At 34.9% G+C, this 23,845-nt stretch overlaps 1 protein-coding gene and 1 non-coding gene across 13 annotated transcripts in view; both read left to right on the top strand.

Annotated features, from left to right (window-relative positions):
* Nucleotides 1-23,845, top strand: part of SENP6 (SUMO specific peptidase 6) — a 122,313-nt gene that overhangs the window by 40,524 nt on the left and 57,944 nt on the right. For 6 of the 12 annotated variants that reach the window (XM_059701158.1, XM_059701154.1, XM_059701150.1 and 3 more), the window contains 5 exons: nucleotides 5,777-5,919; nucleotides 6,795-6,899; nucleotides 11,176-11,196; nucleotides 20,995-21,065; nucleotides 22,458-22,600. In XM_059701158.1, the coding sequence (XP_059557141.1) occupies nucleotides 5,777-5,919; nucleotides 6,795-6,899; nucleotides 11,176-11,196; nucleotides 20,995-21,065; nucleotides 22,458-22,600 (483 nt within the window). Of the gene's footprint in view, nucleotides 1-5,776; nucleotides 5,920-6,792; nucleotides 6,900-11,175; nucleotides 11,197-20,994; nucleotides 21,066-22,457; nucleotides 22,601-23,845 lie in introns of those variants that run through there. The other 6 variants (XM_059701153.1, XM_059701162.1, XM_059701151.1 and 3 more) reach the window with 5 other exon arrangements.
* LOC132237778 (U6 spliceosomal RNA) lies at nucleotides 15,864-15,966 on the top strand. Its single transcript, XR_009453612.1, has one exon. It is a non-coding gene; the product is annotated as a U6 spliceosomal RNA (small nuclear RNA).

Here is a 23,845-nt window from a genome sequence, read left to right as displayed (position 1 = left end):
CCATACTTAGCAGTTGAATAGATTTTAGGAACTTTTAAATTTACTTTCTCCATCTTTGTAGAGGTTTTTCTCCAAAACATGTTTGTCATGATTTAGGGAATTTAAAATTACACTGAAAAACTAGAAGGTTTTTCACATTGCAGTTTTCTCTAACTTTTATTTTAACATTGCAATTTCTTAGAATGCTGCTGTTAGATATTCTTCAGGTGGACATTGAAATAGTGAACTTTGGAGAAAAATAAAAGTGTTCCATCACTAACTTCTATGACATTGGTCTTTGATTTTTTTATTGCTTGAGATTCCCTTAAGCTTTTAATTAAGTATATGCCTTATTACATATTTTCAAAGATATAAATATTGATATTTTCAAATAAAACCAGTTTGACACTTATATATATATCCAGTGATATCTAAAGATAATTATGAATTCATACTCAGAAATATCTATTTTAAAAATATTTTTTAAAGTGTACTATATCCTCTTAAAGTTGAAAATATTGTGCCTTTTTCTTCTTAAATTCATATTTTCTTTCAATTTCTCACAGGATTTTGACTTTGCGTATCTATTTTAACTTCATATGATATATTTTTATGGGATAGAAAGATTTTAACTTATCCTATTTTACTTTAATAAAGAGATAATTTAACTGTTTTTTAATTTAACATTAAATAATATTCATGTCACTAAATGATTCGTTTTTTTAGTGGATTGAGTTATCTTTATAGTTATTAATAAATATTTAATCCAAAATTATATTACAGATATTAACAATTATTAAACATATTGCGTATAATTATTTTAGAAACACAGTGGGGCCTTGACTTAACGAGTGTCCCGACTAACGAGTTTTTCGAGATATGAGCCGTCTCTAGGCCGATTTTTTGCTTTGAGTTGCGAGCTAAAATTCAGGTTACGAGCCAGCTTCAGATACTCCACCGCTAGTTGGCGCAGCGAATGTCACAGTGAACGCCACAATATCAGCCCAGCATCATGTGTTTCACTCGTTCACAATTGATTTGACATACGAGTAATTTGAGTTACGAGCTCCGTCACGGAACGAATTAAACTCGTAAGTCAAGGCCCCACTGTATATCTCTTAAAACAGATGAACTGATCTCTTTTATTCATTTAGTTCACATATCCACGAATAAATATTATTTTTGCTAAAATAAAACTTTCAGCCACAATTTTTTAAACTTTTTGTGTGTTTTTTTATATGTACAAGTACTGTGAAATCTTGGTCATATAATGAGTAGGGAAAGAGTTTTGCTATAGTATTATCATTCAGTTCTTTCCTTTTGAGTTAATTACCAAAAAATCACCTAACAATCTAACATTTAAAAAGTTAAAAATTGTAATTAAGAGTCATTGTCTTTATGAATTTGAGTGAAATATACTGAAAAGACTTTTTCAAGACTCAAGAAGTGGCTAGTAATATACTTGTTACTTTTAGATCGTATTTTTAACCAAATAATTGAGGTCATTGCAAATTTTAATTATTGTTAAATTCAGGGTGCCCTTACTAATACAATATTTTTTGTAAAAAATTTTATAATTTTTGGTTTATGTATTTTCTTTAAAACTTGGACCTGTATATTTAATTCGTTTAGTCCATGCATAGAAGTTACTTGACAACATCAGTTCACACAGTAGCCAGTCAATTAAATCATGTAATATTTATCTATAAAAGTCTGTTTTCACTTTTTATTTCAAATATACATGTTAATTTCATCATCATGACAACCATTTGACTTCAGAATCCTAAGGCAGAAAAATATGGACTTGCTTTTGATCTGAGTTTGTTACCTGGTTATAGTAAGTCACGGCAGATTTCAGTTTTTTAAAATTTAATTTATTTTAAAATTTTCATTGATTTTGAGAGAGAAAGGAAGAGAGAATAGAGAAACATTGATGTGAAAGCCTAACATCCATCGACTGCCTCCTGCAAGCCCTCTACTGGGGACTAAGCCCGAAACCCAGCCTGGAATCCAACCAGCCACCTTTCTGTGCACAGGGGCAAGGCCCAATCAGCTGAGATACACGGGCCAGGACAATTTCAGTCTTTTTTAAAACTTATGCTTTCCTTGAGTTGTTCTCACTTGATATTTTCGTTGGGGCATTGCTTTTCTTGAAAAAGATTGGAGTAGAAGATACAAAGATCATAAATGTAAATTTTCATTACTTTTGCTTTTCCATTTTGCAGCATAGCTGAATTAAGAAAATCCTACTTTGGTTCAGAATACCCAGTTTCTAACTCATGGTTCACCTTTAATAGAAATATATATAAAACAGGGAAAGATATGAAGCGCTACTACTATTTTATGTGCCAAAAGAGATTTCATATACTAATATGTCAAATAGTTGCTTTCTGGAGGTTATTAGATTCTAATACAAGTTGTGAGGATTATGTCTTTGTTTTGTAAAGTGGAAAAAGGTCTATTTTAAAAGGGAAGATGGGGGAAGGAGATAATTGTATGATGCCTCTTTTCTAAAATGGAGATTGAGGACTTAGGAGCTGATTTTCTTAAAACTATTCATGCCTATTTATCCTTTCCTAAAGTCTTTTGTTTATTGGGGTGTGAGGGGGGGTGGTGTGTGTTATAAATTCACTGTGGCTTGTACATCATATATAGGTCCATATGGATCACTGCTTTAAACTAATATAACTCCTTTTCTCCATTTGAAAATGAACATGGAATTAGGAGAAAGCCTTTATTTTAGTTCAGTGTCTTGGTATTCTTCCCCTTCTCTCTCACAGAATAACCTCTTGGTTGTTGGGTTTCTATAGTTTCATTGTGCCTCTTTAGAATATATGTCTTTTATTAGTTCTGAAAATATTTTAGCTATTATCTTTGTGGCTATTACCTTTCCCCTTTATTCTTTCTGGGACTTTTATTCAACATATTAAGATGATTTTCTTCCCATATTCTTTAACCTGTATTTTACATATGAAATAAAAAAAGGATAAAGAGCAGAGAAAGAAACGATCCTTGTACAGTATTCTGGGTCATTTTCTCAGAGGTATCTTCTTTTTTTAAAAAAATATATTTTATTGATTTTTTACAGAGAGGAAGGGAGAGAGTTAGAAACATCAATGAGAGAGAAACATCGATCAGTTGCCTCCTGCACATCTCCCACTGGGGATGTGCCCGCAACCCAGGTACATGCCCCCAACCGGAATCGAACCCGGGACCTCTCAGTCCGCAGGCCAATGCTCTATCCACTGAGCCAAATCGGTTTCGGCGAGGTATCTTCTAATTTACTAACTTTTATATTCAGCTATAATTAATCTGCCATTTAATCTATACATATATGTATTTTAAAACATTTCAGTGACATCATTTGTAGAACTTCTTTTGGTTCTCTTTCAAATTTTTCTTTTTTTAAATAATTATTTACTGTTTCCCTTTTTGTTTTAAGAACTTTTATTTTTTTTATTGAGTTTTTACAGAGAGGAAAGGAGAGAGATAGAGAGTTAGAAACATCGATGAGAGAGAAACATCGATCAGCTGCCTCCTGCACACTCCCCCCCCACTGGGGATGTGCCCGCAACCAGAATCGAACCTGGGACCTTTCAGTCCGCAGGCCGACGCTCTATCCACTGAGCCAAACCGGTTTCGGCTTTGTTTTAAGAACTTTTAAATGCCACCCAGCCGGCATGGCTCAGTGGCTGAGCATCAACCCATTAACCAGGAGGTCACAGTTTGATTCCCTTTCAGGGCACATGCCTGGATTATGGGCTGGATCCCCAGTGTGGGGCATGCAGAAAGCAGCCTATCAGTGATTCTCTCTCACCATTGATATTTCTCCCTCTCCCTCTCCCTCTCCCTCTCCCTCTCCCTCTCCCTCTCCCTCTCCCTCTCCCTCTCCCTCTCCCTCTCCCTCCCCCTCCCCCTCCCCCTCCCCCTCCCCCTCTCTGAAATCTTTTAAGAATACTTGTTTTTTAGTTAAATTCACTATGTGGTGTGTGACGATTGTGTCGAAGATACCACATATTGACAATTTTTGCACATTTAGCTGCCCCAATGAAATATTTATTCATGCAGCAGATATGTATTCAGCATAGTATTCTAAATGCCAGGGAGAAAAACAGACAAGCTTCTTGTTCCTGTGGAGCTTAAATTCTAGTAACTGGCTACTCTCATTAGTTACTTAATGATTAATGACCTCCTGAGGCATGCTGGCCGGGCTAAAAAGTTCTTAAGAGGAAAGATTAACTTTCTAAAGGAATTTTTAGTATAGTTCCTTTTGTTGTTTTAGTTAGAGGAAAGGTGAGGAGTGACAGAGAGAGAGAGAGAGAGAGAGAGAGAGAGAGAGAGAGAGAGAGAGAGAGAGAGAGAGAGAGAGACATCTATTAGTTGCCTCCCACCAGGGATCAAATCTGCCACCTTTGGTGTACAGGACCAACTGAGCCACCTGGCCAAGGCAGTTCCTTTGATTTGAGATGTTCTGCATCCTGATGATTTTCAGTCTTTTGGGGAGTAACATTGCTTGTTTTTGCCTCTTGTAACAATATTTATATTTCTACAAACAATGCTATAAAAATTTACTCAGTGTATTTTGGGAAAGCATAGGTTTTGAAGTTAGATTGGTCTTTTTAAAAATACTTATTTTTATTTATTTTTAAAATATTTTTATTGGTTTCAGAGAGGGAGAGAAAGATAGAAACATCAGTGATAAGAGAGAATCATTGATTGGCTGCCTTCTGCTTGCCTTCTACTGGGGATTGAGCCCTCAACCCTGGCATGTGCCTGACCGGAAATCAAACTGTGACTTCCTGGTTCATGGGTCAACACTTAACCACTGAGCCATTCTGTTGGGCCATTATATTGTCATATTGTGATCTACCCAAATAGTGATATAGATATGTTTATATTATCATTTGAAAGTATGAAAACATCTCTGGTTTTGTGTTTATATAGAAACTTTCATGCTAAAGCCAAAGTCATTGTCCAAGTTGAAATGAAGTAGAAGGCATATTTGGCTGTGCTTTCCTACAGGTATCAGCAAGGCCTGTTATGTAGGGGAAATGTGTATTTTTTGCTCTTGTGGGAAAGAGCTATGCTAAGATCCTTTACCCTCATTCCTTCTGTTTTTGTACTTTTTTAAATGATTATTATAAGAGAAAGTTTATTTAGAAAGTTACAGAGGTAGTAGAAGTGAGCCAACTGGGCTGCATAGGCTCAGAAAATAAGTTACAGAAGCAAAAGAAGGGCTCTAGGAGTTTAGGAGAGAGAAAGGCAAAGGAAATCTGCCTGGGGTTTGGGGTAAGGAAAGGCGTAGGTGTGCTCTGGAGAGAGCATGCCTATTTTTCTTTTAATCTTCTCAAATATCTTTGGAGATATTTAAATGAAAAGAAAATAATATTAGCCCGGCTGGCGTGGCTCAGTGGTTGAGCATCGACCTATGACCCAGGAGGTCATGGTTTGATTTTTGATCAGGGCACATGCCCAGGTTGCAGGCTGTATCCAGTATGGGGCATGCAGGAGGTAACTGATCAATGATACTCTCTCATCATTGATGTTTCTATCTCTCTCCCTCTCCCTTCCTGTCTGAAATCAATAAAAATATATTCGTAAAAAAGATAATAATTTTATAAATACCCATGTTCCTTTATGTGTGTGTTGTCCTTAGGAGATAAAAGCATTATAGTTGGATTACTCTTCTATCCATGCCATTGCCCTCCTCCCCACCCCTCCCTAATAGCTAGTGCCACCTTTTTATTAAATTAGTTTTCAAATAGTTGTTGATAAATTATGGATTTTTTTTTTACAGTTAAATCGTCAATCTGAAATTGTTGCTACTGGTTCTGGTGATTCTTGGAGGATATATGCAAGACGAAACAAGTCTGAAAATTTTAAACCTTTAAAGGGCAACCCAATTGGACTTAACATGTTGAGCAACAAAAAGAAGTTGAGGTAAAGGCACTTCAACCTTTCTTAGTGGTTGTCTTAGTGAACCACTGTTACTGATATGACCGGCTGTTACATCTTCCAGAAATAGGGTTGAAAATCACTATTTCATTTCTACTTTGTCAATTTAGAGGTGGGCAGCTGAGGTACATAATAGCTAAGTAACTTTTTAGTCAGTGGGAGAATTAGAAGTAGAATTTAGAACTCATCATTTTCTTTACAATTAACCTTTTATTTTAGCATGTAAGAAAACTAATGTTCATGGTTTAAAAACTTTTTATAATAGTCTCATTTATAAATAGAGAATAAGGACAGAAAACATCTGAATTAACTTTCTATAAATCTTATAATACTAAGCATTTATTTAGAATTCATGATTTCTATTCTAGTGTTCTACTGTTTATCATCTTTCATAAACTGGATTGGAAACATCCTATCGTATATAATAAAAGTCTAAACGTAAATTGTCCCCTCGAGTTCGACCAGGAGTTCAACTTGGAGTTCTACTAGGGGGCAGGGCCAGCTGGCCAACAGCCCGTGGCCCCTCCCCCTGGCCCGCCCCATCCCCAACACCCCCCCCCCACCACCACCACCACCGATTGGGGGCAGGGCCATCCCACCAACCGCCTGCAGCTCCTTCCCCCAGCCAGCCTGGCCCAGTCTGGATAGGCTGGCCAGACCCCACCCATGCACGAATTTATCTCTAGTTCAATAAATTCAGAAAGTGGAAAACTCTTAATATACAATTTAACATGGCCAATTGGGTTTATACATTTTTTTAAGTGGTTTTCTGCATGCACTCGGATTTTAAAGGATTTATTTTGCATATGTATATGTAATTTTCCCTTGTTCAAATTATTTTTTTTTTCTTGAATTTGTAGTGAAAATACACAGAATGCATCATTACGTTCTGGAACTGTTATTGATGGTAGATGTTTTCATCATGCTAATGCACAGACACCAGTTGTAAAAACAGCAGCTCAAAGGTAAAGATTCTAATTGCCTTTGTTTAGTATACATATACCATGCCCTTTAATAGGAATTTTTTCACTATTTTTTTAAAACCATTTTTTTAAATTTGTGAAATTTTACTATTTCTATTGTTTGTAAAAATGATGTCTCTGAAATAACTCATGTCATAGAATTTTTTTCTTTTATATTTGTTCTTGAATAAATCACAGAGACCTTTTTTATTATATTTTAATACACTTTTTTTATTGTTGATAGTATTACAGATATCTCCCATTCCCGCCCCCCTCCCAGCCCCTACCCACCCTCCTCAGGTCTTCACTACCCTATTGTCCGTGTCCATGGACTATACATACATGTATATAAATTCTTTGGTCTATCTCTTCTTGTCCTCCCAACCTCACATTGAAGTATGTCCTATGCGTCCTTTAAATGAAAGCCATCTTATTGCATTATATTCCAGTTAACTTACACTGATTTTATTACATTGGAACTTACAGTATTTGACAGAGAAATCTTCAGCTGGTAGTTTAGCTCTGATGAGTAACACTACAGTTATTACCTTACTTTCTTTATAAGGCTCATAGGATTTTATAGTATCAAAGTAAATCAAAATATTAGTCTTAAATGTTTTAGAAAATTTTGTGTTTTAGTAGTTTTAATAGATTTTGATGTTCTCATTGGCTGTGAAAGTACTACTTGAATCTTGAAATAATGGGGAAAGCTTGGTGTTTTAAATGCTTTTGAGGTTTTTCATAACCATCCAAAAATGATTATGAAATTTCAATTCTGAGTCAATTTCAGTTTACTAAAAATTCTAGGACACCAACAATTAAATAATCTCTTTATTTTTCGCATTATGAATTGTTACATAAAAATTTTTATAACTAGTAAAATTTAAAGATTTGGTATATATGCTAGATGCTATTCTTTATTATTTAAAAATACTAATCTAGGCTGCTACTCATTCAGAAAATGTCCTATTATAAACTGTTGTTATATTTACTATTTACATAGATTTTCTATAACATATTTTTTACTTAAAAATCTTAAATCTTTCTCATGTCTTAGGGTAGTAAAGAAAACCCGTTTTTACTAAAATATATTAGTTTTTAATCATATTTTTCACATAAACATTTGGGAAATTCAACTAAAAAGAAAGAGAAGTCACTGCACATACCAAAAATTGGCTTGCGTTATTACAAAGTACACAAACAAATCAAGCTCTCTGGCCTACATGTGGCACAAACAAGAGACTAAATAAGAAAAAGAGAGTAATTAGGGGGAAAAAAGAAGGAGAGGTATAATTTTCTCACACATTGATCACATTGATAGATTCCACTGCTGGTAAAGATCTGTGTTCTGGATATTCTGAAAATGTGCTTAAGTTGAAATACTAATTTATGATCTAGTGATATGTTCTGCAACCAAAATTATTACTCCTTTTGAAGTTTGTTAGTTTGAATTTATTTACACTATGACTTCTCCTAATTCCCCCTTTCTCATTGGTTATGTTAAAAAACGGACTTTATTCTAGAAATTGGTTTGTTTTGTTTTATTCCTTGTCTGCACACTTGTTATACCATGCATGTGTACCATTACTCATGTTCATGAAAGATTAGATTCTGTTAATAGGAACTGATATTCACTAGTAAAATGTTTCTTAAAAATAAAACCTGAGTTAGTTTATATTTAAAGAAACAATCCTGAGTTAAAGTACTTGACAAGAAAAACTAGAGACATTAAGAAAAACACAAAGTTTTGTCAGCAGGATAGATTCTACTTTTATTCTTATTTATAGAATAAACATTTCTTATACGTCCTATTGCAGCATACCTGCCATTAAAAATATTTTAAAATTCAAAGACAAGTCATTGAGAGTTTTTCCAATTTTCTTCCTTCAAAAACATTCATTTCATACTACATACCAGGCATAGGTGAGGTACAGAGTAGTCATAGATGAATATGACAAAGTCCCTGCCTTAAAGCTCAGGTCTGATTAAGGTAGAGCTCAGAAAGCAAGTGAACAAACAATTGCATGGTAATTGCAGTAGTAGATATATACAAAGTATGTGTAGTACTATTTACAGAAAAGGGAAGGGTAAAAAATTCACAAAGGAAATATTAAAGTAACTTTTGAGTCTACTAGATAAATGAGAACACTGCATGCAGTAGAAACCACATATTCAAAGTCATGAAACATAGTTGCTTATTGGTTTTAATTAGTGTAGGCCTCAGGTGAGGGTAGCACACTGGCTTTTATAGCTTCTCCTGATTTTTATATTTTCAACCCTTAATTTGAAATTAAAGGAAATGCCACCAGTTAGTAATTCACACATACAGTCTATTCTTCTTGGAGTGTAGTATAACTTACCTCGTAAATAAATCAGACCTGCTTTTTGAATAAGATATGGAAACAAGTATGTCACACTTTTTAATCTAAAAGAAATGAATGAAGATTGTTAAAGTATCAGATCAAATTAACTACTCTATGGGAGAATATTATGATTCCAGTCTATATTCTTACTGCTATTTCAAATGTCAATTTAATTCATATTAAAAGATGGGTTCTTGATTTACTAACAGTGATGGAGGAGGAGGGTAGTATTTGGTATGGAAAAAAGCCAAAATTAAAAAATGTATATAACTCGATACCATCTTCTCCTCTAGTTTTCATCAGTCTTACTACAAAAGCACATTTAGTGGTTTATGTTTTATTTACATTTCACTTTTTGTTTTTTGTTTGTTTGTTTTTTATTAAGAGTAGGTAAAAAGACTTGTAAGGCCCATAGGGGAAAATGAATATCTACAAAAGCACTTATACACCATAAATGGGAAAATGGGCTCCTGGAATAAGCAAGATTTAATTATTAATGAAAAGCACTACTTTGAATGAATTTTTGAAGTCCTAAATCAAGTCATGGTCACCAAAATCAATCAGTCAGTCTTCCTTCCTTCCTTCCTTCCTTCCTTCCTTCCTTCCTTCCTTCCTTCCTTCCTTCCTTCCTTCCTTCCTTCCTCCCTCCCTCCCTCCCTCCCCCCCTCCCTCCCTCCCTCCCTTCCTTCCTTATTTTTCTTTTAAATTTTAAGAGCACTGGTACATCGCTAGTTCAAGAATGAGATAGCCCAACAAGAATATAAGTTGACATTTTTACAAAGTCCTACATTACTAATTAGACTTCCTTCCCATTTGTTAAAAGCTTTTTTTTTTTTTTAAGTATGTAAGCTCCTCTAGGGCAGGACTTGATAATAAATACAAATTGAGGAAATTATAGATGTTCCATGACTTATAAATTAGATATATTACATATTCCCTCATTTTCTGTTATTTATACAACATAAACTTATTTTATACAGATCGTTCCATTTTTTTAAATAGTCAAGGTAAAATTTGAAATATGGCATCATGTAAGTTTATAGTAATGCTTTTGTTACTATTGAAAATATATTTTAAAATTAGCATTTCTTTTCAACGTCGATTTTGTAAAACCAAATTACCATATTTCCTTTTCTTTCATTCTTTTTTCTATTTTGCTAGGATTAAATTGGTTTTACCTGTGTATTCCACATGCTAGGAATACAAGAGTTAATATGGGGACTTAAGGATTTTGCGAACTGTTTTGCTTAGTTCTGAATATTTAGTTCCTTTTATAGTAAAGAGGAATATTTCTAGAATGTGAATTTTATTCTAAATTGAGGGCTTTTATAACTTTACTTTTAAGTAATTGATGTTGATAGCTTTTTATGTTTTCTGTGAACTATGCAGAAAGGTGGATCTTTTATACATTGGGATTTTGATTATAGGCCATGACCTTATCCCATGCCTTTCCTTGTATCCCAAACCATATACTAAGGCTTTGGTGCAAAAGTTTCAACCTTAAAATTTCTTTTTCTTGCTCAGAAGCAAATAATCACATCTAATAACAGGGTTGGAACCACTACATTTTTGTATAACTTTCAGGAAATTGTGTTGTTTCTTGAATTATTTATATAACTATAAAATAACATATATACTCAAATGTTGGGTGGTTAATTAAAGCTTTCAAGAATTTTTCATATCTTTGTATATCCTTTTTTCTTCTTTAAATATGTTTAGATATAAAGTATTTTTTGTATTGACAAAAATTGAAAAACAATTTATATATCTGACAAGATTCAAAACATAGTATATAATGTGTTTAAAACAAATTAATCACATTAGAGCTTTGCCTTATTTACAATTACTAAAACTACAGTGATATATCAAAAATGAGGTCTTGCCTCTTACATTTTTTTTCTTTTTCATGTTTTAAGCAGTCTGGACCAAAAGGAAAGGTAAGCTTAATATCGATGAAATTAGAGCATGGATATAATATTAAATACCAAGTGATTTGTATGCTTTGAAAAGTATCCATTGATTAGAATCATCATTAAAACTTGGTAATTATTTTAATAAAAGGAAATGTATTAATAGAAAAACATGATATTTGGCCATGTTGGTAATGTTTCACCATAATTCTTAGTATAACATTTTTTCATGAATGGTTATATACTTATGCTGATGTGTGACTTCTTTACTTTTAAAACTAGTATGTTCCAGTGCCTTAGTAGTAAAGTTGATTTTAGTTCTATTACTAAAATCTTCCTTATTATATTTTACACTTTCTAGTAGTGTGAGGGGAAAAAGGAATTAGAATACCTGAAGCTTGGCGTTAAAATTCTTAACATCAAAGGTATTCCTATTCTGACCCAAAAATTTGTAACAGAATTTTATGATCATTGTTTGTTCCCTATGTAACAATACTGACAAACGCATTGTTCTTTTGTAGAAATGTTGAATAATGTAAATAACACGGGAACAAATTTTTAAGAACACATTTCTTTTAATGGTGAAATGGCTGTGATTCTTCTAAGGCAAATGTCCATAAGAATAGCTTCTTTGCTCAGTGTATGGATGTAGAATATTTAATGCATGTACATATTTTTTTCTTGCTTTTCTGAGAGTTCAAAAGCATTTTCTGAACCCTCTACCCAAAAAACAGGTTAACAGCCCTTATATTAAACAAATACTTTCATGATATTGGTGAATGTCAAAAGAAGAGAGAGTCTATGATTTTAACTATATAATTTTAACTCTATAACTTTGTTTAAATGTATAGAGAGGGCAAAGAAGATAACGTGCAGTATTTTATAAAACATATCTTCCATCTTCATGAACACCAAGTTTCTGAAATATAAATTTCAAGATGATCTTGTCAGTAAAAGTTTTGGGCATATTTTATAATTCTGAAATATATCACAAATATATTACTTGCTTTAGATGAATGGGTTGTGTAAATATTTTACTATTTATCTTCTGGCAAAGAAAAATTATTTTCCCATTGTGTCTTTTTGTTTTTGAGTTAATCATTCTTGTCTGATATAAATGAGTCATTTTACATTTTTAACTCATAAGTGACTATATGTTTTGGAAAGCTATTAAGATTTTTTAATAAAATTGCTAAAGAATGCACATTAAGTAACTCTTAATACAATTATATTGAAACAGTCTCTTATTTTATAAAAATATATTCTTGTATGCTATATCATAAGATAGATAAAATATAGTTACTGTTACACTATCAGAATAATATAACAATTTTAGGTTATTTTTTTAATTTATTTTTTGTTATTGACAGTATTACAGATCCCCCCGGCCCCCCCTGCTTTATTGCCCCCTCCATTCAGCCCCTGGCTTTCCTGGCACTGTTGTCTAAGTCCATGGGATATGCATATATGCATATAAATTCTTCGATTAATCTCTTCCTGCTCCCCCCACCCCCACCCCCTCCTCCTATGAGATTAGATTATTCTCTTATTCACAATAGCCTTGGAGGTTTTATATTAATTTTTCCTCCCACTGTTTTGGCTTCTTAGACATATTTCTGTAGAGGAAAGTTAGCATATATTTCCATAGCTGTGTGCCAGGCACTCTTCTGGGAGCAGACAAAAATTCCTACTAGCCTCTTAAGCTTATATCCTTCTTTTTTAAAAATATTTTTATTGATTTCAGAGAGAAAGGGAGAGGGAAGGATAGAAACATCACTGATGACAGAGAATTATTGATCTGCCTCCTGCATGCCTCCCCACTGGGGATCAAGCCCATAACCCAGGAATGTGCCCTAACTGGAATTGAACAGTGACCTCCTGGTTCATAGGTCGATGCTCAGCCACTGAGCCACACTGACCAGGCTTACAGCTCACATTCTTGTTGGAATAATACTGAATAGGAGTCAGATGTAGAATTAAGTAACTGCATTATCAATAGGTATATAACATACTCTAAAATGGGTTTGGTAATATATATCCAATTTTAAAGGCGATTGTGAAAAACATATCAGATAATTATTTAAAACTTATACACTGTAAAATTTGAAATTGGCCGAAACCGGTTTGGCTCAGTGGATAGAGCGTCAGCCTGCGGACTGAAGGGTCCCGGGTTCGATTCCGGTCAAGGGTATGTGCCTGGGTTGCGGGCACATCCCCAGTAGGAGATGTGCAGGAGGCAGCTGATCGATGTTTCTCTCTCATCGATGTTTCTGGCTCTCTCTCTCTCTCCCTTCCTCTCTGCAAAAAAAGCAATAAAATATATTAAAAAAATAAAATAAAATAAAAAAATTTGAAATTGCTGTAATAGTAATAGCTACTGAAATTCTTTCAGTCTTTCATATTAAGATTAATGCCAGGGACTAGATATGCAGCAGCAACTGTTTTTAAAATACTTGTAGGGAAAACACCTGAGTGATTTAATTCAGTCCCTTAGTTACTGTTAAGTTGAATTTTGCCCATTAATCCTTTGGGGCCTTATCTAAAATTATTTTGCATTTTGCTTTGTCAGAGATAAACAGAAGAACTTTTGCATCAGTAGATTTTACTTTGTAAATTTTTTCACATAAGCCTTTCCCCCACTTGTGAACACTGAGCCACATTTTTTTCTGATCTTTGAGAAGCAATGTCCCTTAAAACATAAGTAACTATAAATCTCTGAACTAAATTTTTTATTTATTAAAGAGAATGGTTTATTGAATAAACAAAAAGTCAGGTAGTTGTAGAAGATAATGTTTTCCCCAGTTTTTTCATTTGTACTGTATACTGGGCACAATGAGGTGTGTTTTACGTGTAAAACCAAGCTGGAATAAGTAATAAATAAATAAGATTAAGAGCTTACAAACCAAAAATTTGCTGCCAGCTTCTTTGCTGTGGGTGACTTTGACAACTTGGGTGACTCAAATTTCTTTCTGACTCATAGACAAATGGGTTGTGAATACTGTGGCTGTGGCAGTACCAGGAATTTAGAATATTTAATCTATTAGAACTCTCTTGGTTTTGTTTTTTCCCCCTCCTTAGATAAAAAGAATTGTTAACCCATTATTAAATTGAAACATATGGTGATTTTCAAATTTAAACATGGTAGTGAATTTTAAAATAACAATAAGGTCTAAAGTTGAAAACTACAGTAAGAATATATATGAAATACTAGAAATGCTTACTTAAGGGGTGTGTTTGAAAAAGCAAGCATTATAATTAGAGATTATATAATTTTTAAAACAATTATTATTAGAATCATGATGCATTTCTTTCTAATCATTTTCCCTAATAACCTTTTAATATACATTACACATAATAATAAAATATTAACTGTGTATTCTGAATTTTCACCTAACAATATGCCCTACAATTTTTTCCCTACCATTAAGTTGGCTTCTAAAAATGATTTTAATGATTTCATAATAGTTTGTCCTGTAGATAAATAATCTTATTTACCCTTTAGCCCATTTCTGGTTATTTTTTACTGTTATATATGACACATTGATGAACAGCTTTGTATATAAATCTCTAAATGCATCTAGTAAGATACAGCTCTGGGAAAGGATCCTTGGAGCTAGATTAGAAATGTTTTTAATGCTCTTGATAAGTACTGCTGAAAGGTTTCGCAGAAAGGCGATACCAGTATGTAATAGCATTATAAATTGCAGTCTCATGGTATTTGAGAATAAAATTATATTCAGATGATACTGTCTTTCTTGTAATTATGAGTCACCTTGCAAATTACCACTTGTTCTGATCGATGGCACATGCACTTTTTGAGCAGCACTTCAAAACATTCAAATAAGTGGAAAATTGGGTCTCTGAATGGTTTGCCTCAAAACAAGAAAAGTTCTATTGCAGTGGTTCTCAACCTTCCTAATGCCGCGACTCTTTAATACAGTTCCTCATGTTGTGGTGACCCCCAACCATAAAATTATTTTCGTTGCTACTTCAAACATTGTTAAGCAAATTGAAATATAAAAATTAACAACTAATAAAATGAAAGGAAACCTTGAAGTCTATTAGCTGTTATAATAATTATGACCAAATTGAATAAATTTAATAAAAAGATAAACTGATGGGGTTAAATCCAGTTATTTTATTTGTTACAAGAATGAGACATAAAATAATAATTTGTAAGTAAAGGGGTTTTAAAGTCACAATTATGCAAACAAGAAGAGAGCAGGAGTAGAATTTTAATAACAATGAAATGGTATTAGGGTAAAGAAGCACATTTTATAATGGACACAGTCTTTAAGAGTATAACAACTAAATGTCAATAACATTTGAAATAAAATATGCAGGAAGTTTTCGGTTAGAGTACAACTTTGAGAAATTTTAATACATGTTTTTGAAAATTAGACTATAACATGAGTTTGGAATAAGGGATTTTAAATGAAAAATGAATACATTGATTTATTTTATAGAAATTTATATCTTTTGAAATCAGAGCAATGAAAAGGTTGATAAAAAGGAGTTATCATTAACACCAAGCTTAAAAAAAAAAGCACCAGATAGATCATGGATTCTAATACCACTCTAATAAAAGGAATGTGGAGAAATGGCTAATTGTAGCGATGGGTTAAGGAAAACACAGAATGATTGGAGCATCTTAAGTGTCAGAAACTAAGCAAGTATTCAAAAAAAACAAAAGGGTACTTGTTTCAACAGCATTTATACTAAAATTAGAACAATACAAAGATTTCAATGGCCCCTGTACATGGATGACATGCAGATAGTTAAGCATTCCATATTTCTGTAAATTTTATGTTATTTATATTTTATCAAAATAAAAAAACAGCACAAAGGAATGAGTTTACATCAAAACAATATAGGAGCCAACTGGAAAACTCCCAAAGGCAGAAACTGAAACAATTGGATTATAAGCTAAAATATAAAAAATATTTATGAATGGTATAAATAATTGAATACATTTATTATTGAACTATCCTAGGATTTTACAAACTGCAATAAAACGAGTTGGAGAAGTGGACAGCTGTTTATTACTAAATTCCAAGAAATAAGTGTAGATAACCCTCCCCCTCTTCAGAAGGTGGACCTTAACTATCCTAATTCCTTTGATGGGCTAGAGCAGCCTTGGGCAAACTACTGCCCGGGCCATTTGAAATGAATAAAACTAAAAAAAAAAAAAAAAAAAAAAGACCGTACCCTTTTATGTAATGATGTTTACTTTGAATTTATATTAGTTCACACAAACACTCCATCCATGCTTCTGTTCCGGCCCTCCGGTCCAGTTTAAGAAACCATTTTGGCCCTCGAGTCAAAAAGTTTGCCCACCCCTGGACTAGAGACTGACTGACTTGCTTCCAAATAGAGCATGGAAAGGGAAACATAATAACTTCAGAGTGGAGAAACCTGGCAAACAGTCCACTTTTGCCAAATGATCAAGGTTAGCATCAACAGTGATAAAAAATCACATTGATATCATGTACCTCCTGATAGGTGATGAGAAGGGCACTTCACGTCTGTGATACTGTTACCCAAACTCACAGCCTCAGTCTAATCACAAGAAAAACAATCAGGAAGACCCAGGTTGAGGTGCATTCTACAAAATAATTGATCACTTTTTTTCCAGTGTCAGGGTGATGAGAAACAGTATAAGACTGGGAAACAAAGAGGAGACTAAGGACACAGACTCAATGCAGTGTATCCTGGATTGGATTCTGGAATGAAAAAGATATTAGTGAAATAGCTGATGAAACTGAATCAAAGCTGGAGTTAATACTAGTGTGCTTGTATTGGTTTCTTTTTTTGACATGTATGATGATAATGACGGCATTAACATTAGGAAAAACACAGTAATGGATATAAGAGAATTGTGAATTGTCTTTTAAACTTTTCTGCAAATCTGAAGTTATTCTAAAATTGTTTATTTTTTAAAACTTGTATTGCTGAGGCCTGTCTAACCTTTAATGAACAGGCATTGTGATAATGTAAACAATTTTGCAAACAAAAGCTCTTTAATTCATTTTATGTCACTTGTAAAATGCTGCATCCATGAGGTAAGGTTTTCTCTAAAATTTCTACACAAAGCACAAATCCTCAGAACCTCCCCAAATCTCCTACCTTATATGGCATGACAGGGAAGCTTCTCTGCTTCCGCTTTGCTTGAGGTAAAAAAGAAATATCCACTGAGAAATTCAGTCCTAGACTTGAGTTTCAGGTCAGTTTGGAGTTTGAAATTTTAGTATCTGTAGAGTGCTGGAACCCTTAAACAGAGAAATTAACATAAAATTTGATCTTTTTTTTCACCTAGCAAATCGTTTTAAAGAACACAGATAGTTTGTGGCTAGAAAGTTTGATTCTTTTTTCAAGTTAATGCTTTTATCCTGAAATTTGTACATTTAAATCTAAGGCATGCTTTTATTTCTGTAATTTATTCATTATAATTTTTAAAACAACTTAATTTGCCCTGTTCATATAGGGAAACATAGCAAATAATGGATATAGAGTGGCCATAATGTCTGAAATGCTCCGCTACTGAGGATCGAGCCCAAAACTTGGGCACATTCCCTGACTGGGAATAGAACTGGTGACCTCTTAGTTCATGGGTTGATGCTCAACCACTGAGCCACATAGGCCAGGCATAATAGTTTATTAACATTAAATTACAATACATAATAAAGTATGGATATTAAATAAGATATTCAGTGTGTTCCTCATTAGCTATGCAGAGCTCAGGGCACTTGATCAAATTGCAAAGAGCACAGTATATTAATGCAGCGTTTTCATCAATCAGCTATGATTTCATCAATCCATACACATTTATTATTGTCTCAGTCACTACTGAATAAACCTGTGCTTATAACATTTCCCAGAATATCTATATTTTCAGATTTTTTAAAAAATATATTTTATTGATTTTTTACAGAGAGGAAGGGAGAGAGATAGAGAATTAGAAACATCGATGAGAGAGAAACATCGATCAGCTGCCTACTGCACATCTCCTATTGGGAATATGCCTGCAACCCAGGTACATGCCCCTGACCGGAATCGAACCTGGGACCTTTCAGTCTGCAGGCCGACGCTCTATCCACTGAGCCAAACCAATTTTGGCTATATTTTCAGATTTTTTGGCTGCTCAAACTTGTTGAGAATCCTTAGCATTTAAGAATATCTTTTGCCCTGACCTTTTTTTGCTCAGTGGTTAGGATGTTGGCCCACAGACTGAAGGGTCTTGGGTTTAGATTCCTGGTCCAGTGGCACATACCCTGGTTGCAGGTTTCCCAGCCCCAGTAGGAAGGCTGCAGGAGGTAACCAATCAGTGTGTCTCACATCAATGTTTCTCTCCCCTCCTCCTTCCCTTCCATTCAGTGGAAAAAATATCCTCGGGTGAGAATTAAAATATATATATATATCTGTTCACGGTTTTAAAAAATATATATTATACAGAGTGTCCACAGTTTTAAATAATATATATACTAATAGTGTTTGGAATATCATCATACTTTGCTTTTAAAATCATTGTTTCTGTTGCAATTTAAAATTGGTATTTTTGCCCAGCCAGTGTAGCTAAGTGGTTGAGTATCTCATGCACCAAGAGGTCGCTGGTTTGATTCCTGGTCAAGGCACATGTGCAGATTACAGGCTCGATCTCCTGTAGAGGATGTGCAAGAAGGCAGCCAATCAAGGATTCTTATTGATGTTCTATCTCCTCCATTCCTCTCTAAAATTATATATATATATATAATTTTTTTTTAAGTTGGCAGGGTGGAAATTGCCCACTTGTACCAAATGCTGCTCAATAATGAAACCACCATTACTCATTAATATTAATGCAATTTAGCAGTATTCAGATTCTGGCATTGCTATTTAATAGTTGTGTGACCGTGGATGGGCAACTTAATTAACCTCACTGTGCTTCCGTTTCCTCACTTATAAAGTGCTAATAATGTTATATGTTTTATAAGATAATTGTGAGGATTAAAACATTTAATAGATGGAAAGCACTTAGAACAGTACCTGGCACATGATAATCACTATTTGCTAACTGCTGTTACAAATATACTACTACCATTACTCTTATTATTTTCTCCCTTATGTCATTTTCATATTTTGTTTTTAATATAGGTAGTTTGACTTTTACAATACAGTATTAAATCTTTACAGGAAACTTTCTTTAGGGTTTTGTCTAATTAATTTGGTATTGTTCACTAGTGTGAATGGATTTACAAATAATAGAATAACCTCTTATTTTTAATATCCTGATTAAATAAAATAGAAATAATTTTAGAAGCTTTTCTTTATGATATCAAAGTAGCTATTATAGCTCTCTAGTCAATTGCATTTTGCAAATCTTTAACACTTTATTTGTCCCATAATTAGCTATAGATTTTTTGCTTTGTATTTTAGGACCCTTAGTTACTAAGGATTATTTTCAGATTGCTGAAAATCAATTGTATTTATTTTTATGTATTTGTATATATTTATATACAAATGTAATATATTTTTAATATATTTTAAAAAGTATTATATTCCCATAATGTAGTTATATTACAAGACTGAAATACTTGTATGATTGCTAGTTTTGTATATAACACTTTTTGTACTTATTTTGGGATTCTGCTCAGCAAATATCTTATTTGCCATGTATTCTTTTATTTATAATTAAAACAAGTGGCAATGAAGTATTATGAGTTTTTTTGTAATGTGTTATTTTTTTTATTTTGAATCCTTACCTGAGGATATTTTTTCATTGATTTTTAGAGAGAGGGAAAGAGACAAATACTGATGTGAGAGAAACACATTGATTGGTTGCCTCCTGTATGCACCTGACTAGAGCCTGGGCCAGGGAGGAGCCTGCAATCAAGGTGCATGCCCTTGACTGGAATCGAACCCAAGACCCTTCAGTCTGCAAGCTGACACTATGCACTGAGTCAAACCAGCTAGGGCATGTAATGTGGTTTTTATTAACTGATTAGAAGCCTGGTGCACGAATCGAAGCCTGGAGTCCCTCAGTCCAGTCTGCACCCTCTCCAATCTGGGACCCCTTGGGGGATGTCTGACTGCCTGTTTGGGCCTAACCCTGCAGTCAGACATCCCTCTCACAATCCGGGACCGCTGGCTCTTAACTGCTCACCTGCCTGTCTGCCTGATCATCCCTAACTGCCTCTGTGTGCCAGTCCGATCACCCCTTACCACCTCTGCTTGCCGGCCTGATTGCCCCTAACTGCCCTCCCCTTGCTGGCCTTATCACCCCAAATGCCCCCCAGCTGGACTGGGTCACCCCCAACTTTCCTCCCCCTACCAGCCTGGTCACCCTCAACTGCCCCCCTCTATTGGCCTGGTCACGCCCAATTGCCCACCCTCCCCACTGGCCTGGTCACCCCACACAGGCTGCTGTTCAGTCGTTTGGTCCCCCTCACTAACCCCCCTGCCGGCCTTGTCACCCCACGCAGCCTGCCAGCCTGCTGTTCGGTCGTTACTGTGACAGCGTCCCGGACAATTTGCATATTCCACTATTACTAGTATAGATTATGAAGGAAATGCCAAAAGAAAAATTTTAATTTATGCATTTGGGGAACTACTTTGAAAGAACAGTAATTTGAATGCCTGCTATGGGGTTTGATAGATTAAAAAGTCACTGACTTTAGGGATCTTATAATATATTATTAGTATATTTCTGTGATACAGTTTTGTTATTTATAGTATCAGTTTTATATAGCAAAGTAGCTATGCTTTTAAAGTATAAGTATTTCCTCAATTTTTTCATTTTGAAAAATATGTTTTTTGTTAGAATCAAACTATGTATATTCCTTTTTATAGGAAAGAATATCCACCTCATGTCCAAAAATTTGAAAATAATCCTGTAAGGTTAAGTTGGCCCCAAGGTGTTGGTAAGTGTGCAGTTTTACCTGTTACATCTGTAAAATGTTTTGAGTAGTTGTCTGAAAGGTAGAAGTAAAGATATGACCTTGGCTATAAAATATTCCCAGTTATAATATAAATATGTAAAAAAACATTTTTTATAACTGACTTGAGAATTTACTTAATTTTGAATGAAATCACCAAGAATTGGTTGCGCATTCAGGTGATTACAATTTGAAATCTTTATTATTTTTTGTTAAATTCAAAACTCAAATTCTTTTGGGTTATAGCATCAAAATTGTATTTTTTTTTAACTATCTATATAAAACCATAGTAGGCAAATTGACCGAAAGGCATAAAAACTGGCAGAACGACTGATTGCTATGATGCGTATTGACCACTAGGGGGCAGACACTCAACACAGGAGCTGTCCCCCAGGCCCCAGTGGGGGGTGGGGCTGGTGAGCAGGCAGTGCCAGGCCAGCCAAGGCGAGTGTGAGCGGGGGCCTCGATCACCTTGCCAGTCGCCCCACAGATTGGCCCTGATCGCTGGCCAGGCCTAGGGACTCTACCCATGCACAAATTCTGTGCACCAGGCCTATAGTTTTGTAATATTTTATCATGTAACTAGAGGCCTACTGCATGAAATTTGTGCACGGGAGGGGGTGTCCCTCAGCCTGGCCTGTGCTCTCTCACAGTCCAGGACCCCTTGTTTCTTAACTGTCCACCTGCTCCCTGCTCCTTACCACTGGGCTTGCTGCTTCTTAGCACTGCCACGTGAACCCTGGCTGAGCTGCACTCCTGCATTGAACGTCTGCTTTCTGGTGGTCAGTACGCATCATAGTGACTGGTCATTCTGCCGTAATGGTCACTTAGGCTTTTATTATATAGATATGCCTGCGGGATCTGGCCAAAATTGGCTTTCCAACATTCTCCGAGTTGTCCTGGATTGCGAGAGGGTGCAGGCCAGGCCAAGGGTCCCCACCAGTGCATGGTCGGGGCCGGGGAGAGATGCAGGAGGTTGGCCAGCCGTGGAGTGGCCGCAGGAGGGCTCCAGCGCATGTCTGGCCCATCTCGCTCAGTCCCGATCAGCTGGACCGCGGCAGCAAACTAACCTATCTGTCAGAGTGTCTGTCCCCTTGTGGTCAGTGCACATCATAGCAAGCAGTTGAGTGGCCTTAGCATATCATTTGCATGTTATTCTTTGATTGAACGGCTGACCAGTCAACCAGACACTTAATATATTAGGCTTTTATTATATAGCATTGTTTGACTTAAAGTTCTGATTATTCTTTATTATGTTGAAACATTATTTTAACTAAAACAATTTGATAATATAAGTTAGTATTTTTTCATAACAAGGATCATGAGGAATTTATAAAATTTCATTTTAGTACTTTTGTTTTTGTCTCCTTCCTTTAGATCATATAATGAAGAAGACAGAAGAATCTGAATCATACTTGGAGTCAGAAATCAAAAGGAAAGTATCACAGAAACGTCACAGTACATATCAATCTACTACTCCTGTGTCTCCTGCCTCAAAAAAATCTTTATCTGATTTAGAGGTGGGTAGAGAAATTATTCTTTGTTGTTAATGAGATGGTATTTTTATTAATACTATTTTTAGTATTTATTGAATTTTAGGTGAACTTTTCTCATACTACTAGAAGAGACACATAAAAGTTACATCAGTGCCATCCTGCAACATACTCCAAATAACTGCTCTCAACTAGAATTTTTAAAAAATTGATTTGAGAAAGAGTAAAGAAGGGAGAGAGAGCTTTGTTCTACTTATTTATGATTTCATTGATTGCTTCTTGGATATGCACTGACCAGAGATCAAACCCATAGCCTTGGTCTATTGGACAATGTTCTAACCAGCTGAGTTATACCCAGCATGAGCTTCAACCAGAATTTTTTTAAAATGTATTTTTATTGATTTCTAAGAAGGATAAGGGAGAGAGACATGGAAATATCAATGATGAGAGAGAATAATTGGTGGGCTGCCTCCAGCATGCCCCCTACTGGGAACTGAGCCCACAACCTGGTATTGTGCCCTGACCAGGAATGGAACCTTCTGGCTCATAGGTAGATGCTTAATCACTGAACCACACCGGCCAGGCAGGAGTAATGTTTTTAGAGTGGTTAGATTTCCCTTCTCATATATGGATCTGGTAGCATCCAAGTATAATATATCTTGATAATGACCATCTCATTCTATCATTTCATTGTCACAACAAATATTTGTTCACTTAATTTCCTTTGATATGAGGCTCAAAGTATTAAAATATTTTTCTTTTATACTGAGTATTTCTCTTACAAAAAAAGATGAAATGGATAGTTGCCAGAGTGTAGGGATAAGGAGGGATGGGTGAAAAAAGTAAAGGGGAATGTAGTTGATAATATTGTGATAAGTTTGCATGGTGACAGATTACTACTAGAATTAGTGTGATGATCACATTGTAAGTATCTCAGTGTCAAATCACTATATTGTACACCTGAAACTAATACAATATTGAATATCAGTTATATTTAAATTTAAAATAACAATCCTATATAATAAAAGCCTAATATGCAAATTGTCCCCTTTGGTGATCGTTTGATCAGGAGTGCAGAACATGACAAGTGTTGGCAACATGGCGCTGGCAGTGGGCGCTCAGTTGCTGGGCACCCACCAGGAGCTCACCCCGCACACATGCAGCCTCTTCTGGGTGAGCTGGGCTAAAGCCACTGGGACTGCAAGGGCCAGTTGGGCTCCTGGTGGGTTCACGCAGGAGCTGGTCTGTGAGGCCGGCCGGGAGAGAGCACGC

The sequence above is a fragment of the Myotis daubentonii genome, chromosome 6 (genome assembly GCF_963259705.1).
Source record: "Myotis daubentonii chromosome 6, mMyoDau2.1, whole genome shotgun sequence".
In the NCBI taxonomy this organism is placed as follows: Eukaryota; Metazoa; Chordata; class Mammalia; order Chiroptera; family Vespertilionidae; genus Myotis; species Myotis daubentonii.
Note: the sequence above shows the minus strand (reverse complement) of the source record. Positions and strands in the feature narration are given on the sequence as shown.